This window comes from Dicentrarchus labrax, unplaced genomic scaffold (genome assembly GCF_905237075.1).
Source record: "Dicentrarchus labrax unplaced genomic scaffold, dlabrax2021, whole genome shotgun sequence".
Lineage (NCBI taxonomy): Eukaryota > Metazoa > Chordata > Actinopteri > Moronidae > Dicentrarchus > Dicentrarchus labrax.
Window position 1 is genome coordinate 9,371,050 of NW_026136716.1, and position 15,449 is coordinate 9,386,498.

The window sequence follows — 15,449 nt, forward strand, 5'->3', positions numbered from 1 at the left end:
GCTGTAGCTATATACATTTGAGATCATATTAAACCTTCATAGAAACATTTTGCATTCATTCATGAGGTATTTTATGTCCAACTTTTCTCTCAGGAAGCAAACACCTGTGTAATATTGCTATGATTGCAGAGCTCTTTACATAAACATCCAGCGGTGCCTGGAATTAAGTTGTTTACACCACAGGTGCTGCATCTGATTTCTGTTGAGAGCATTATTTTACCTGCTTTGACCTACATCTGATTCCTGTTTACACAAGAACTCTTCGGTTTACCATTGACTCAAATTACAATCTCCGACTGATGTAAATGTGGAAGGAATACTAATTCAAGGCTTTGCTTTCCACATAAATTCAACTTTAAGGTGAAAAAGAAGGAGAATATCTTTGATGGCTGCATGAATTTGTGCAGAAATGATTGCCGTTACCTCACCTCAGAGGAAAGTGTGAAACCTGGTGAGAATCCAATGACGCAATGGTCAGAAAAATGTTATCTGTGCCAACTATCAGATTGCTCTCAACCTCAAAAGAGTATAGTATGAAAATACCAGATTCAATGGGTTTTATTCTCTGTTTGCAAATATATATCCGTTGAGCAATAGAAATTAAATTGAGGTACTTCCCCAAAAGTAGTAAGAATCGAAATCCTCCATCAGCACAATCGACGTTTCCTCCCAATGAACAGAAAACACACTTCTCTTCAATTCCATTTGCATTTATTCTAAAGGGAAAATATATAATTCAATAAATATTGCGGCAACAACATTGGCAAAGACATCTGAGGGTGACATCAACATTCAAGAAAACATGATAATGTACACGGGGAGGGGGGGGGGACAACAGATTAGAAATTGAAGATAAGAGTAGGGCCACCGAGCTGCCAAATGTGACAGAGCTGGCACTTGAACAAATTGGGAAGTTACATTAAAAGTGCATCAATACGTTTGAGATTTAAACAGCTTCTTAATTGCACTGTTGTTAGAGGGAAAAACCACAAATTTTAAAAACACTGTCTAATTTTCTATTTCCTGTTAGCTGTTGACATTATGAGCATTTCAAATGAGCTTCAAGAAACCCAAAACACTGAAATTATCCAGTAAAATGTTAAACCACGTAGGAAAAATGTGATCATCCATTTTGAGTCGAGGCCTGGTCACACCAGAAAGTGGCACAGTGAAATTCATCGGCACGTGTTCGCAGGATTATGTTGTTCTAGAAAGTGGAGGGCTAACTACTGTAGCTGGTGAGCTGACCGCTGACACGCTAGCCAGCCAGAAAATGCTAGTCAGACACAAAAGCTTCCCCACCGCCATCTTGTTTCCAGCCCTGTGTTGTTTGGTTCTAGTAATTCATTAATTTAAGAGTTGTCTGGTCTACTACATGTTGAAAAACACAATTACAATTTCTCTAAGCTCACTGTGATAAAATAAAGTTGCTTGATTTGTCCGTCCAAAATCAATTTACTCTCATGTGACAAATAAAAAGCGGCAAATCCTCAAATTTCAGAAGCTAAAACCTGAGAATATTTGGCATTTTTACTTAAGTGAAGGGATTATTCAATCAAAATGTGTCAAAACAGAGACTAGTCAATTGATCGTTGAAGCTATTTGTACCGTTAACTGTGGTTAACTCTTACAAGAGGAAGTTAAATAGACGGATGGTGCAACACAGCTAATAAGCTACGATAGCGTCCTCCATTTTGGTCTTTTTGGCTGTCTCTTCCCTCAATAATCAGCACTGTCAAGACTGTTAACTACCGGTCAATGGTGTAAATTCAACAAATTTGAACTTGACGCAAGAGCGAATCCGGTAATTTCAGTAATTCAATTGGAGAGAATTGATTTACTGTGAGTTTGTGCCGTTTTAAACGCTGGTGTGACCAGGGCCTTTCTGAGGATTTTACCCAACAGCAGAGTCTGAACACTTCAGAGAAATGCAAAGCAGAGAGCTGTGATGTTTAATAAGCTAGCTTTAATTGTTGCTTTAATTTCCACTTCCTCCCTAAAGTGCCGTGGAAAAAATGATTCACAGCTCAAACTGGCTGTCAGCCTGTTAGGACATACTCAGTTTACATAATTAGTCAAATTTTTATTTGTCAAGTGTCGGTCAATTAAGATTTTTTTTGGCCCATTAAGGGTTTTAAAATGTGTTATGTGAGTAATTTCTGTTTTCTAATTTCAAAACAGTGTCATGATTCGCTTATTTGTTTATCACAAGGAATTGTTGGCCAGATCCTAGAGCCATGTTACTTATGGCTCTCCAGTATGATACAGAGGACTCAGTCAGTGTGGATAACAGTTAGGTCAATCTGTCTTCATACAGTGGTTGTGTATCCATAGCTGTTGATGTGAAATTAACGGGCACAGAATGGCGGTCTGACAGGTACAAACGTGCAGCAATAAACTCAAACAACTCAGGCGTGATCGGAGGGAACGTTCAGCTCCCAGGATCCGCGGTTCATGGTTGAAACTCATCAAGATGAAGCTAAAATAAAACAATGATGCAGTTACACACCAATGACTTCACATTATACCGACAACATATCAGAGACGGGGGGGGGATGTCATGTTTCCTTTGTGCAGGACTAAGAAATTCCTCCTCTAATCTCCTCTGCACGCAGACTAACAGTTACAGGAGCAGGGGTGGGAGTGAATCAGTTCCAAACTACAGTGACGAGTTGTTGTATAAGCCCTCTGAGCAAAAGTCTTTGATCCAGCACTTACAGTAGCTCCTCTTCTTTTTTTCCCACGCAGCAAACCCCCCCATCGCCGGCTTTGGCTCTCATTCAAGCGATCACATGTTTCTTAAACCCTTCCTTTACAAACGAGCGTGTCCTAATGACATCACTCCTCCCGCTCATTTCCTGTTGTGCGGAAAGCCTCGATCCCGCATCCGCTTCGACCTCCCAGAGGAAGCGGGTCACTTCCCCGAGCAGGTAGCTCGCTGACAGATAGCTTCCTCGTCTGGTGGGGCGGGGGGCCACATGGATTGGGACGTTACTACGCATTGAGTTTTCATTGGTGCAGAGTATTCCAGTAACATGTACATGAATTGAAGCTCATAAAACCCCTTTCCACACAAATTAGGGGTCTTCAGCATGCAGGAAAGAGCGTCGCCCCGTAGCTTCCTGCTTCCACTGTGCTCTGTCCTCATTCTCAGTCCAATCCTCCTCAGTCTGATCAGTCACATGATCGAGCAACTTTTAGCTTTGTCCTTCCGGAGGTCCGAGGCCACAGCCGCCAGGTCGGGCCTACCGGGCATGTGTGAAATCCTCTTGTTGCCGCGGGCGGCCTTACTGCGCTTTACATTTTTGTTGTTTTTGTTGATGCAAGCCAGCGTGGCCACGTGGAAAATGTCTCTGACGCTGTTCTCCGACTGCTGAGCCGAGCACTCGATGTAGGGCGCCGAGATCTGCTTGGCCATGCTGGAGCCCTGAGGAGGAAGAGGTCAAATATGGTCACCGCGGGAAAGAAAAGGCTCAGGTTAGCAAGGGGTTAACACATGTATAAAGTACTGGCGTCAACAATGATGAGAGGATTTTCTTTTAGATTAATTAAACATGGCTTAAAGTAGAGTACAATGAGCGATTATTCATGAATGATGTCAGACAGAAAACAGCTTGACTAATCGCATCAATCGTATCTGCGTACCTGGTCATAAGAGACTGGTGTCTGTCTGTGGTTGGAAAGCTCCACCAGTGTGCTCAGATCGGTGCGCAGGTCCGACTTACATCCAACCAGCAGCATCTTAGTGTTGGGACAAAACTCCTGGATCTCCCCCTTCCACTGTGGAGAAAGACAACGTCTTGTAATCATGCAACATTCAGAGAGAAAACAGTGTGATGGGAAATTATAGATAAAAAGGTATAATATGGGTGGAAGATCAATAATTAAATGCAAAGACCACAAACCAATATAAACTAAGCCAAGCCTGACAATTAAATTGAGGATTTACCCCAATTAAGGGTTCAAATGTGTGTTAATATAAACATGTTGGCCAGAATAACCTGACACGAGATCCCATGAGTCGCACCCCCTCCCCCTCGGCCATCCTTTAAGTACAAAGGTTACAGCTGCCACTTCCTGGAGCCCCTCACGTTTTGAGCCTTGGAAAGGAACTACAAATAATCCCCATGTTTCCTCCCTGACAACAATAAATGCTCTGTGATCAATGGCATTTCTCCAGGGGCTTTAATCTGAGGCTAATGTGCCTCGGGGCTGGCTGGCTGGTCAAGGGATCAAGTTCATCGACATCCAAAGAGGAAGTTGTTTTGTACACCCCGTCTATCACTTTCTGTCTGCACAAACACCACTTGACTAAAACTCTCTTTTCTGAAACATGACCTCTCACTAATATGACGCACGTAAACAGACAGTTTGATCACCAGACAGACGCTCACACTGTAGCATGTGAGCAGGCAGCCCCGAAAACCAGAGCAACTGGTTAACCTATTCCTAATAACTGCCGATGAGAGATTACAGCCTGCAAAACAGCTAGCTAACCATTATAAATTACATACTCTCAAATAAATAGAACGAACACTTAGACCTTCAGTATGGCTTCCAGTTTTTCTAGACTCAGTATGTTTAAATTTGACTTGGGGACCTCGATCCACGACCTCTAAGTTTCTGAAATTCTAGCGGTTAGGTGTTGATCACGAAGGAGGTGTCACTGCAGACACTTGGCAAAAAAGCCAAGTCGCGTCTCGGTGGTTGGATCCATTTGGCCTCCTGAGATCACGTCTACATGTTCTCGGGTTCCCTTCAGACCGGATCTCCTTTTTTGAAAACCAATTTATTGACGCCTGGTTCGTGTAGGTTTTCCTGTTTAGGATTGAGTCCAAAATGTGGATCTGTGAGGGCCTCTAATTTAGGAAACCACAGCTAAAATAAGCGCCGTGAAAAAACAGGAAGAGCACATGTCAGGTGTGCTTTAACAGCAGAGAACAATGATTATACATTTTTAGCATTTTCAACACCATCACAGCCTTCCTCCAGCCAGATGACTGATGCATGTCCTGTTCAGTACACCCTCTGACATATGGGTGTCAACCAGTACGACCACAGTCATCAGGCGTTTGACACCAGAGGCTCCATGTGAGTAACTTGCGGCCACACCTCAGTACAAAAGACAGTCAACGGTGTGTGTTACTTCCCTCTTCCAGCCGCAGCATGGATTTGACCCAGCGACCTTCCCGTCACACTACAGCTTTAAAGCTTCACATCACAAGATCTAACGTGACCAAGGCCACAAAAAAATCTCTTGACTGTCGACTTCCGATCCAGTTAAATGCAACGTTTAGAGTTTAAAGACTTACGCTAAGCTTATTAATGAATGTGGAAGTAAAGAGCAACAAACCTTTTTCAGCACGCTGTCGAGCGTTTCCGGGCGGCTGATGTCGAAACAGATGAGGACGGCGTCGGAGTCTGGATAGGAAAGAGGCCTCACATTGTCGTAGTACGGTGATCCTGCAAGCAAAGGAAAACACCAAAATGAAACATCTGAAGCTATTAGACACAGACACGTACACACACCCGTGTTTATTCAACTCCATCCACTCTCATGAACAATTCAGGTTGCTGTTGAACTTAACTTTGGGGGTCATCTAAACAGGATCTAACTCCAGGGGACACTGGGGAAAAACCTTCTTTACTGGGAGGGGGTAGGAAATACCTGCAGTGAAGTGAGGGGGAGCAACCAAATCTACAGAAAACCTCAAACATATTTTCTAGAATGCGTGAACGCAGCTCCAATCATCGCTTTAAACTGTAAAGCATTTCTGACAGTTATTTTCGTATGACATGATTGCAGCTCAGCCATAATCCATAGCAACCAGGCGAGAAAAAACAAATAATGCAGCATCAGTAGAAAAAATGTGCTGACTACGACGAGATCACTTGTTGAAGAAATCCTCTCCAGAGAAACAGAGAACTTCAGAGCGAGGAAATTACTCCCTCCTCTAAATTGAAACCATGTGTAAGGGGAGACGCCCATCTCTCCGCCAGACTTCTCCGAAGAGGAAGAAAGGGGTTGGGGGAGGGGGGGAGGGTGGCGTCATGTCAAGGTGAGTCAAGATCACATGACAGGCGAGAGCTGACCACACACACCCGGCTGCCAAAAATCTGGAGAATTTTGTTTTTGGTACCCAAAGGTTCCCCTGGGAGGTCCTCTCTAAACACTGCCATGGAGAAAAGCCAGGAATGCACACACACACACACACCCACACACACACACACACACACACTAGTGTTTCTAATCTAAACAGTCTGGATGGGAGACGACACTGTTTAAACTATTCTTGCTTCCTTCCAGGCCTCGCACAACAGAGCGTGACACCAGCTGATGTGTGCACAATAAATGTAGCGCTGCTGCATACAGAAACCTGACCCGTATCTATGTCCACAATCATACAGCGCCGCTTTGGAGACGGGGTTCTCCGGGAGGCGGTCATAGGATGGCTATTTCATGTCTGACAATTAAAGCTTGAGATATCATATAAATGATCGTGTTGAAAGCTCCCCGTTTCCTGTTTGGCTGCTAAGCTAAAAGTTCTGATCGCAATGTAGACTCATTGAGATCTTAATGTAATGTGTTTAAAAGTATTCAAGAGTCTCCCACTATTATTTACCATCTGCTAGCAACTTTTTAAATATCAGAACAATATCAGAGCGGCGTTTCTCTCTAACAAACCACATTTGGCAAAGCACAGAGACACTGATTTTCAATGCACATTGACAAGCTAACAGGCAACAGTTTAACAACCCTCAATTTTATGGGTGACTATTGGATCACAGCAACGGGAGGTTTTATGTTTTAAGGGGGTCAGTGACGCAATGTTGTGCTCTGGCTCAAACCCTGAATTCCACAGTATCACTTTCCCAAATGTTGATACACAAAACAATCCAGGACGCAGCTAATTTTTGTGTCTTAATGCCTTTTACCATTTCAAAAACCGAAAGTCAGTGAAGTACGGACGCCAGAAACTACACAGAATAAATTATTTTGATGCCTTGATCCAAACATAATGGCTTTCAGATGGGAACAGGCTTGTTATTTCGACTTTCTGCTTTCCCACTCCCTCCCTGAGGACCTTTTGGAAAGCCGTCTGATAGGTGACACCACCTAAACAAAAAGGCCTGACTCTGAGCAGCCATCATCGACGCAGCACAGGAAGTACAAGGCGCAGAGGAATGTCGGATCCCCGCAAGAATTTATTTCCCATTTTTCATGGCTGTCTCACAATCAATCACGACCACATTGCATTGTTTGAACTGCTTTTTTTTTTCAAGCCCTCACTGCCTGGAACCAATCAGTGGAAAAATAAGACCCCGCGACTGAAAGGGTAAGCTGCAGTCGGTTGACATTTTACAATGAATTGATTGTTTTTACCAACCCAATGAGAGGAAAACGCATATATCTGAGTTGCTGGGTGCAGTGTGTGGGGTCTTGTTTTCAAAGTGTCTGCACATATTCCTGTGAATTTACCTGGAGATTAAAGTATTTATAGCTGCAAATCCTCTAAGTGCATCTTCAGCAAACCATTTCAAGCTGCACAACATTAAACGGGAAAGTGAGGAGCAGTAACTTTCACAGAGGATCAAAATTTGCATGTGGTGTTTTGAAGTGTGTGCACAGGTCTGTTAATGGCTTTCAGGAGACTTTTAATAGGAGACGTTTTCTTTCTTGTCTGCCGTTTTATACCAGAGTCGTAACTGCATTAGGCCTGCATCTGAGACCAAACTCTGCTTTGAGGTCATCTTCCTGCCAGCCGGAAAGATAAGAGGAAATCCCGCAGCTACCACACACACACACACACACACACACACACACACACACACACACACACACACATATATACATATATATACACACACACACACACACCGCACACAAAGACCTGGTGGCTGTCATCTAATTAGCTCCTGTCATTGTTCTCCCACAGGATCTCTAAATCTGGAAGGAAGACACACACCCTGTCCACCCTCTCTGTCCTTTAAACACACACTGACACACACTCTCCAGCCCTGTCGCCTGCTCTTAAACAGATCCTCCCTCGTGTCACGCTCACAGCAAATGAATACTGTTGCGCACGATGACATGAGAGGATACAATATAACGTGAAACAATACCAAACTTCCACTGTGGTCCTGATGGAAACCCGTATGACTTTTCCATGGCTGAGTGGAAACTCTTCCAAGATGTAAAAATGTTTCTTCCTTCCTGGTTTGCTAATGGGCTTTTCCAGGCTGGTTTCCGCAACAGCTGGGATGGATGCATCACTTAATGAAATAAATACACATCAAACAAGCTGGAAAATACATATAGCTCTATTCATGTAATGTGACTCATTATTCAAATACCCAGATGTTCCCCGACTTCAACCCAAAACTGAAAAAAAGAAAATCGGAAATTTCCTGACGTTGCCTGTCTGGAATACTGTTCTAAAATATTCCACAATGTTCAAGACATCCCACTTTCTGCAGGAAGTCTTCACACAAATGGCTTACTGACATGTAAATTTACTTTATCTCACACAAACACACACAGTCCTGAGGTAAGCCAGCTGCGACTGACAGTCTGGAAGTATGGCAACAGGTCTGCAGGCCTGCTGATTTACTGCATAGCTAACATAGCTGAGCAGAACAGAGCTGAGCGGTGGTGAGCACATGTCTGTGTGTGTGTGTGTGTCTGTGTGTCTGTGAGTGTGAGTGGAGAGGCGTTAAGCCTTCGGGAACACCTGTGGAAACAACAAACAGCGACAGGCACGTCCAGCCGTCCTACACCATCGAGCTTAAATATATAACCCCTCACCAGCCAGACACATTCGACACAAACAGAGAAGACAAAAGGCAATTTAAACTGAAGTAAACCCGAACCGATGTCTGCTGTAGTTGCTGTGGTTACCGAGATATCTGTTGCTGCAAACACTGCCATCCTGCTATGCAACATTTTAAAAGCATTATACTAATATATAATAAAACATGATAAGATGCACTACGTTACTATATATTACAATATGTTATTGATGATATAATACAGTAAGTTACTATAAGATATGTTAAGAGTCAGTGTTACAATATTATATCTTAATATACAATATTACAATAAACAATGTTACCATATGTTTCAATGGGATATATTATGACGTTACAATAGGATATGTTACAATGTTACAAGATATGTTACGATACAATACGTTAACATAAGATATGTTACGATATGATACAATGAAATGTAACATTATTTTACCATAAAACATGTATGATGTTTTAGGATACAGTGTTATAACACGCTATGTTACAATAAGACATGTTAAATATAATAATGTTACAGTATGATTGGTTCATTTAACAAAATCTACCAAACTTTGCAATGCTTCAGTGGTTTATGTTCATACTCAAAAAGATGCTCTAAAGTCATCAAAGTTATAACTGAAATCAGGAACTATCTGATCAACACATACGTACACTGCCCCAGTGTGTACAGTTGTTTTCTCCATAACTACTTCACTTATGTTCCAGTTGTTTATGTAACATCTTCTCTTCTCCAACAAGACAAACATTCACCTCTCAGATCTCATCTTACATAATCTAACTTAATGAAAACCTCCTAACATCCAGATGTGAATTAACCTATATAGACCCACTTAAATGAGCTCTCGAGCTGCTGTTGATGACACTCAAGTACGCATTAACAACAAAGTGTGAATCAAGTACGACTTCACATTACAACTAATACAAAAACACCAACGAAGGTTAACTTGTGCGTCAAACTGGCAGCATATTTGAGCAGGTGTACTCAGAGAGCCAAGGAAGCAAGGTGTTCGATGTCAAGACCGGACACAGATTTTAATGTCAGGTGTAACATCACACAGTCCTCCCACGACATTAGCAGACAGGAAGTCTATTAACCTCTCCCAGGATTCCACTGTACGTTCGTTCATACACTGTATAACCACCGATGGGCTCAGGGCTCACTCGTCAGTCGGCAAATTCCAGTGTGATTCAATTTCCCCTTGGAAACGAGGTGGGGCTTTAGTGAACCACGCCACTTCGCTTTCACTCCGCCAAGGATCTGGGCCTGCCGGGTACAATAGGGGTCTTTGTGGTGGAGGAAGTAGAAACCTTTAGTCTGAGGAATGCCAGACATGCGGCTCCAATTCGCTGAGCCCAGAAATGTGATCCAATTCAACAATGGCTGCCGACAGAGGAATGGAGGGGGCACAGTGTGTGTGAGCAGCAGAGGGGCTTACTGGGTGCATAAAAAAGTCCCACAGTTAAGCTGTCCAGCATTACAGGGGAAACGGCACATGCAACATGTTCTAGAAACTACAGAAGGAAATGATAATCCGGGTTGCTCCGAACCAAAACTCTGTCATTATGCATCTTCCTTTAAAACTCCTTTATCTGACTTTCTTCCTGTTTTTCAAAGTGGGTCAGCTTTTACTCTGCACATTCTACACAAAAAAACAAGACCTTTCCCATGGGGTTCCCCGGGATAAATATTATCAAATGAGATCCGTGGGGTCTAAATGCGTCTCTTTGGGAGTCCTTTATGTGGAAATTGTGTGAAATGAGAGTTCCTGTATTCTTCTGATAAGATTTATTGAAGCTTTTATTTGTCCTAGCTTTGGAAAGTTGCCTAGGAAAGTTGGCGCAAACATCTCAGATTGATTTCTGAAGCAAGAAAAGTTTCCTTGAGTCCAGCATAAGTACATTGGGAATATTTCATGAGTGCAAAGGTGCAAAATCTGTTTAAACCAATCTTCCCTGAGCCTGGGATTAGTGCTGAAGCGATTAGTTGATTGACAGAAAATTAAAGAACAGTAATATTAAAGCTGCTTTAATCAATGTTTGAATATAAACAATGGGTCAGACGACTGTGTGTGAGGAGAAAGGGGTCGCTCGTAGCTCTGCAGTACGCCCCAATTTCACGGATCATTTTAGCGTCTTTCAGCTCATTGTTTTGCTTCACTCTCAACGCTCCTCATAGCGTCGTTTACAGGCACAACATGCAGCTGTTTTTAGAGCTTTGATAAACCCACCAAACCGCACAAACTACCTTTTCCCATACATACAACATAGTGGAACATTTAGCAGCTAATATATTACACTCAGGAGTCGGTGGACAACTAACCAGGGCTGTAAGAAGAGTCAGCACTGGCCACAAACATGACCTTACATGAATGCTAATGTTTCTCCGTATCTGCTGGATGTGCAAATAAGCAACTGTTTGCCAACACATTATCCATTAACTATGTCAGTGTTTACAGCTGCCCCCCATGTTGCAAAGAAAATCAATTTATGCAGGTTTAAATCACTAAACGTTATTATAAATTCCAACCCGTTGCTGGTTTCAGCTTCTCCAATGTCAGAATTTTCTCATTTAATCTGTTTTATATGACTATAAATTAAATATCTTTGGGGTTTGGACTGTTGGACAAGCAATTAAAAGGACTGGGACTGGGATTGGACTGAGGGAAAGTGTGATAAGCATTATTTTTTTGCTATTTTCTGACCTTTTAAGAACTATACTGTCAAGTGAAAAAAATGGTAACTACGTTTTTAATATTGAAATTGTTTTTACTTGCCGCGCTGCCTGAGATTACCTACTTTCAGATTTTCAGATGTATTTTTACTCAGTTCAACTCAGGAAAATGAGAAGGGGCCTCAGGCGCTGAGCCACAGGGGTTGTTCTGTTTACCTTCACCTGTCTTCCTACCCTCCTGTTTGACTCACAAACAAACACCGCAGCTCATTTAGACATGCAGGCAGGCAGGCAGACAGAATAAACCGCCTCCTCCGCTGGTGAAAGGAGTGCGAGGCATCAAAGGCTGCGCCTCGGCCCCCGACGGGCCCCACCCTGAGTCCGGGAAGCAAAGCTAGCACAGACAAGTAGGGTGGGGGACAAATGGGAGGCAATTCAACTGGCAGGCATTTACCTTAATGACCTGAATTACTCTCATCACCCTCCCTTTTAAACACACACACACACACACCAGGCTGCTCATTAAGCCACTCATCACTGCAGAACAAAGACCACCACAGAGTGTGTGTAGGTGTGTGTTTGTGAGGGAGGAGGCAGGCAGTCCAGAGTGTTTGTCTTCAACTCTGCATCCTGGTCTTTGTCTGAAAGCATGCTGGGGTCACACACACACACACACACACACACACACACACACACACACACACACACACACACACACACACACACACACACACACACACCCCAGCTCACCTCTGGAGATAAGGGATCGATTAGATTGGCCATGGCCAATGGGGGTCTCTACAAAGGGACCAGTCAAGCCGAAAGCTGTATCAATCAGTCAGCGGGTGTGTGTGTGTGCTGGCGGGGGGTGAGGATTGAAGGGTGGGGGTCTGGCTGCATCTCAGACCCACTGATCTAATAGGAACCGCGTCGCTCCCCCCAACCCTCTCGCTGTTTTATGAAGCAGAGAGAAAAAGAAAAATGGCTCCAGGCGACCGGCCAACACAGCGCAATAAAACAAAATTCTCACTCTGGCCCGGCTTTCATTTCATCGCCTATCCACTTCCACAACGCCACACACACACACACACACACACACACACACACACACACACACACACACACACACTGTAGGGGTGGAAAAATCTGAAATCTGAGCTCTGTGTTTTGCTTGCTTGTAGTGTTACTAAGCTTGGAGATGAGGATTATCTGCTGATGCTTTTATTTTCATTTCCTCCTAAGCATACAACACCAAAAGGCCCCCACCCCCCAAAAAACCTGCTGCTTTTGCTGCTCAAAGGAGACCGAGCTGTTCGAACATCTGAGTTTGAACAGTGAATTTGTTGTTTTGTTCCTTTTGGAGGAGGGAAAAAAAGCTGATCTTTAAGTTCGAGAAAGTTACTCAAACGTTGCTCAGGAATTTCCAGGCCAGAGACCCGCAACAGCTGGCTGTCGGGTTTGTCCCCGCCCATCTCACCCACACACACACACACACACACACACACACACGCACGCACATGCACACACACACACACACACACACACAACATACGCCTCACTCACGCCTGACTGCTGTGCTATTCACTGCTCGGACATTGATGGATTGGAAAGTGCGTTTGTTTACACTCATCACACATTTAAGCACATTTCAACACACACACACACACACACACACACGGGATGCAGCAGCTGGTTTGGACCCTGGTTGAAGTCCAACCACGGGCGATAAAAGTTTGGGAGACTCAGTACACGTGTTGCACAACTTTTCCCGAAAACTGCAATAGGGAGAATTTCCAAGTGTGTTCTCCAGATGTATGAATATGCTCCACTCAGCCTGTCATTATCGTTCCTTTCCTGTTGCTGCTCCGGCTTTACTCAGCTGGGAGGAATTCATAAATCAAAAATCCAGCACTTTGATGCATTTCTGTGTTAATGCTGAGCTTTAAGACTAACAGTTCCTATGTAGGTAAAAGGTTACGTTGACAATCTGAAGAGGGAAAACGTGTCTGGCTTGTGGAACAGCAACTCCCAGACTATGAGAAAGGATTAACCCAGCTACATTGATTAAAATGGGTCAGAGATTAATTTCATTATTCAAAAAAAAAGCAACCCTGAGCCTTTTTTAGTATCACGTGATTTGAGACATTTTGAGTGAAACACCTCAGCATCAATGTCAGCTTATGAAAACGCTACCTCTATCTGATCATATATACAGAGCATATCCAGAGAGGTCACACAGGGCTTGTGCATATTTGAACATGTCCGGACATTTCTCACACACACACACACACACACACAGATTTTGCAGTGACACCCAACATGAAGCAAGACAGGAGAAGTGATGGAAGGTGTAAATTACCTGAGGTGTCCCACAAACTGAGCTCAATCCTCTGCGTGTCGATTTCAAAACTGGCTGTGTAGTTCTCAAACACTGTGGGGACGTAGCTCTGCAGAGAAACACCAACAGAGGGAACATTAGGGTTGGAAATGAACTGTTATCTTAAACTTTTAGATGAAAATGAGCAAAAATGAGACAGGTAAACAGAGGATAATACAACTATGTGTGCACACTGCAGGCAAACTACTGCAGCACTGTTATACATTCATTATAAGCTCCTCATACTAATATAAATGCACCATACAGGTAACACACAGTGCATATCCTTCATCTTTAACTGGAGCAGTAACCCATCTGTTACACCCTTCTACCATCAGGACATCATGATCATATGTATTAATAAAACCAGGTTAATTAGTATCATGTTCTGCAGGGTCTGCAGGGTCTCACCTCAGGGAAACAGTCCTTGGCGAACACGTGAAGCAGGGCAGTCTTCCCGCACTGGCTGTCTCCCACCACCACTATCTTACACTTCACACTCTGACTGGGATCCATGCCGGATTTCAGAGATAATTTCTGACACGAGCGTCTCTCCTTCATTGATTTCACTCGGGATTAAATGTAAGAAAATGAGTCCAATCCTGTGAATCGTCGAGATTGTACGGCGACAGATGCGGTCTCGGTGCCTCCCAACTTGCTTTGCCTTGCCTGTGTCTCCCCACTGTGTCTCCCCCTGTGTCTCCGCCTGCTCTGAGCCGGTAAATGCCATTTGCCTGTATTTATAACGTCGCAGGAGCCAATGGCAGCAGTCTGGATGAGGCTCGTCCCTCCTGCGAGCCTCCACACGGCAGCCTCCATCATGGCGCCCCCGCTCGGACTGCACACTGACCACAACTTTTATATCAAATAAAATATATAAAAAATAATTGACATTATTACACAGAAGAGGGTGAATTAAATTCTTACATTACTGGGTTTTTTTTTGTCAGCAGAGGTCGAGTTGGTTGTGGGATAGTGAAACAAAAAGACACATTAATGGAAAATTAAGACGCAACAAATGGCAGGAAATGTAAAATGTGTTGCTAAGATACAACAGACAGTAAGGCCAGCCATTTTTAAATGTCCATCTTTTTTCTAACACTTACAGGACAAAATACCCTCTGGTTTAGGGTATAAGGGGGCTTCTTCCTGCACAGCTATATTCTCATAGTCTCATTTTTTTAAATGTGTTTCTAAAAAAAACCTTAAACATTATAAAGCATTTCCTCTAACTCATAATGCTACTAGCTTTGCTTAGTACAATTACTACAATAATCCTTCAGATAGTGAATGGGAGCATAATTTAGTCGTAGACTTGTTTTACAAATGAAGAGATGGTGACAAAACTTTGTTGTTTGTTCTTTACGTTTCATTTGAGGCTTAAAGCTAAGATAAACCTCATTAAAATAGCATCATATTCTAAATCAATTGGCCTTTTGAAGGTCCAGTGTGTAACATTTAGGAGGATCTATTGGCAGACATAGAATATAATATTAATAGGTATGTTTTTATTAGTGTATAATCACCTGAATATAGGAATAATTGTGTTTTTGTTACCTTAGAATGCTTGGGTAAGGCGAGGGGGTTGTA

General features: G+C 43.1%; 1 protein-coding gene across 1 annotated transcript; it reads right to left on the reverse strand.

Annotated features, from left to right (window-relative positions):
* Positions 1 to 689: 689 nt before the first annotated feature.
* Positions 690 to 14,579, reverse strand: rnd3a (Rho family GTPase 3a). The gene is made up of 5 exons (XM_051428394.1): positions 14,271 to 14,579; positions 13,842 to 13,929; positions 5,354 to 5,463; positions 3,646 to 3,780; positions 690 to 3,427 (listed from the first exon to the last, which is right to left on the reverse strand). Exons 1-5 carry the CDS (start codon positions 14,418 to 14,420, stop codon positions 3,179 to 3,181), a joined length of 732 nt encoding a protein of 243 aa, XP_051284354.1. The 5' UTR covers positions 14,421 to 14,579; the 3' UTR covers positions 690 to 3,178.
* Positions 14,580 to 15,449: the final 870 nt, after the last annotated feature.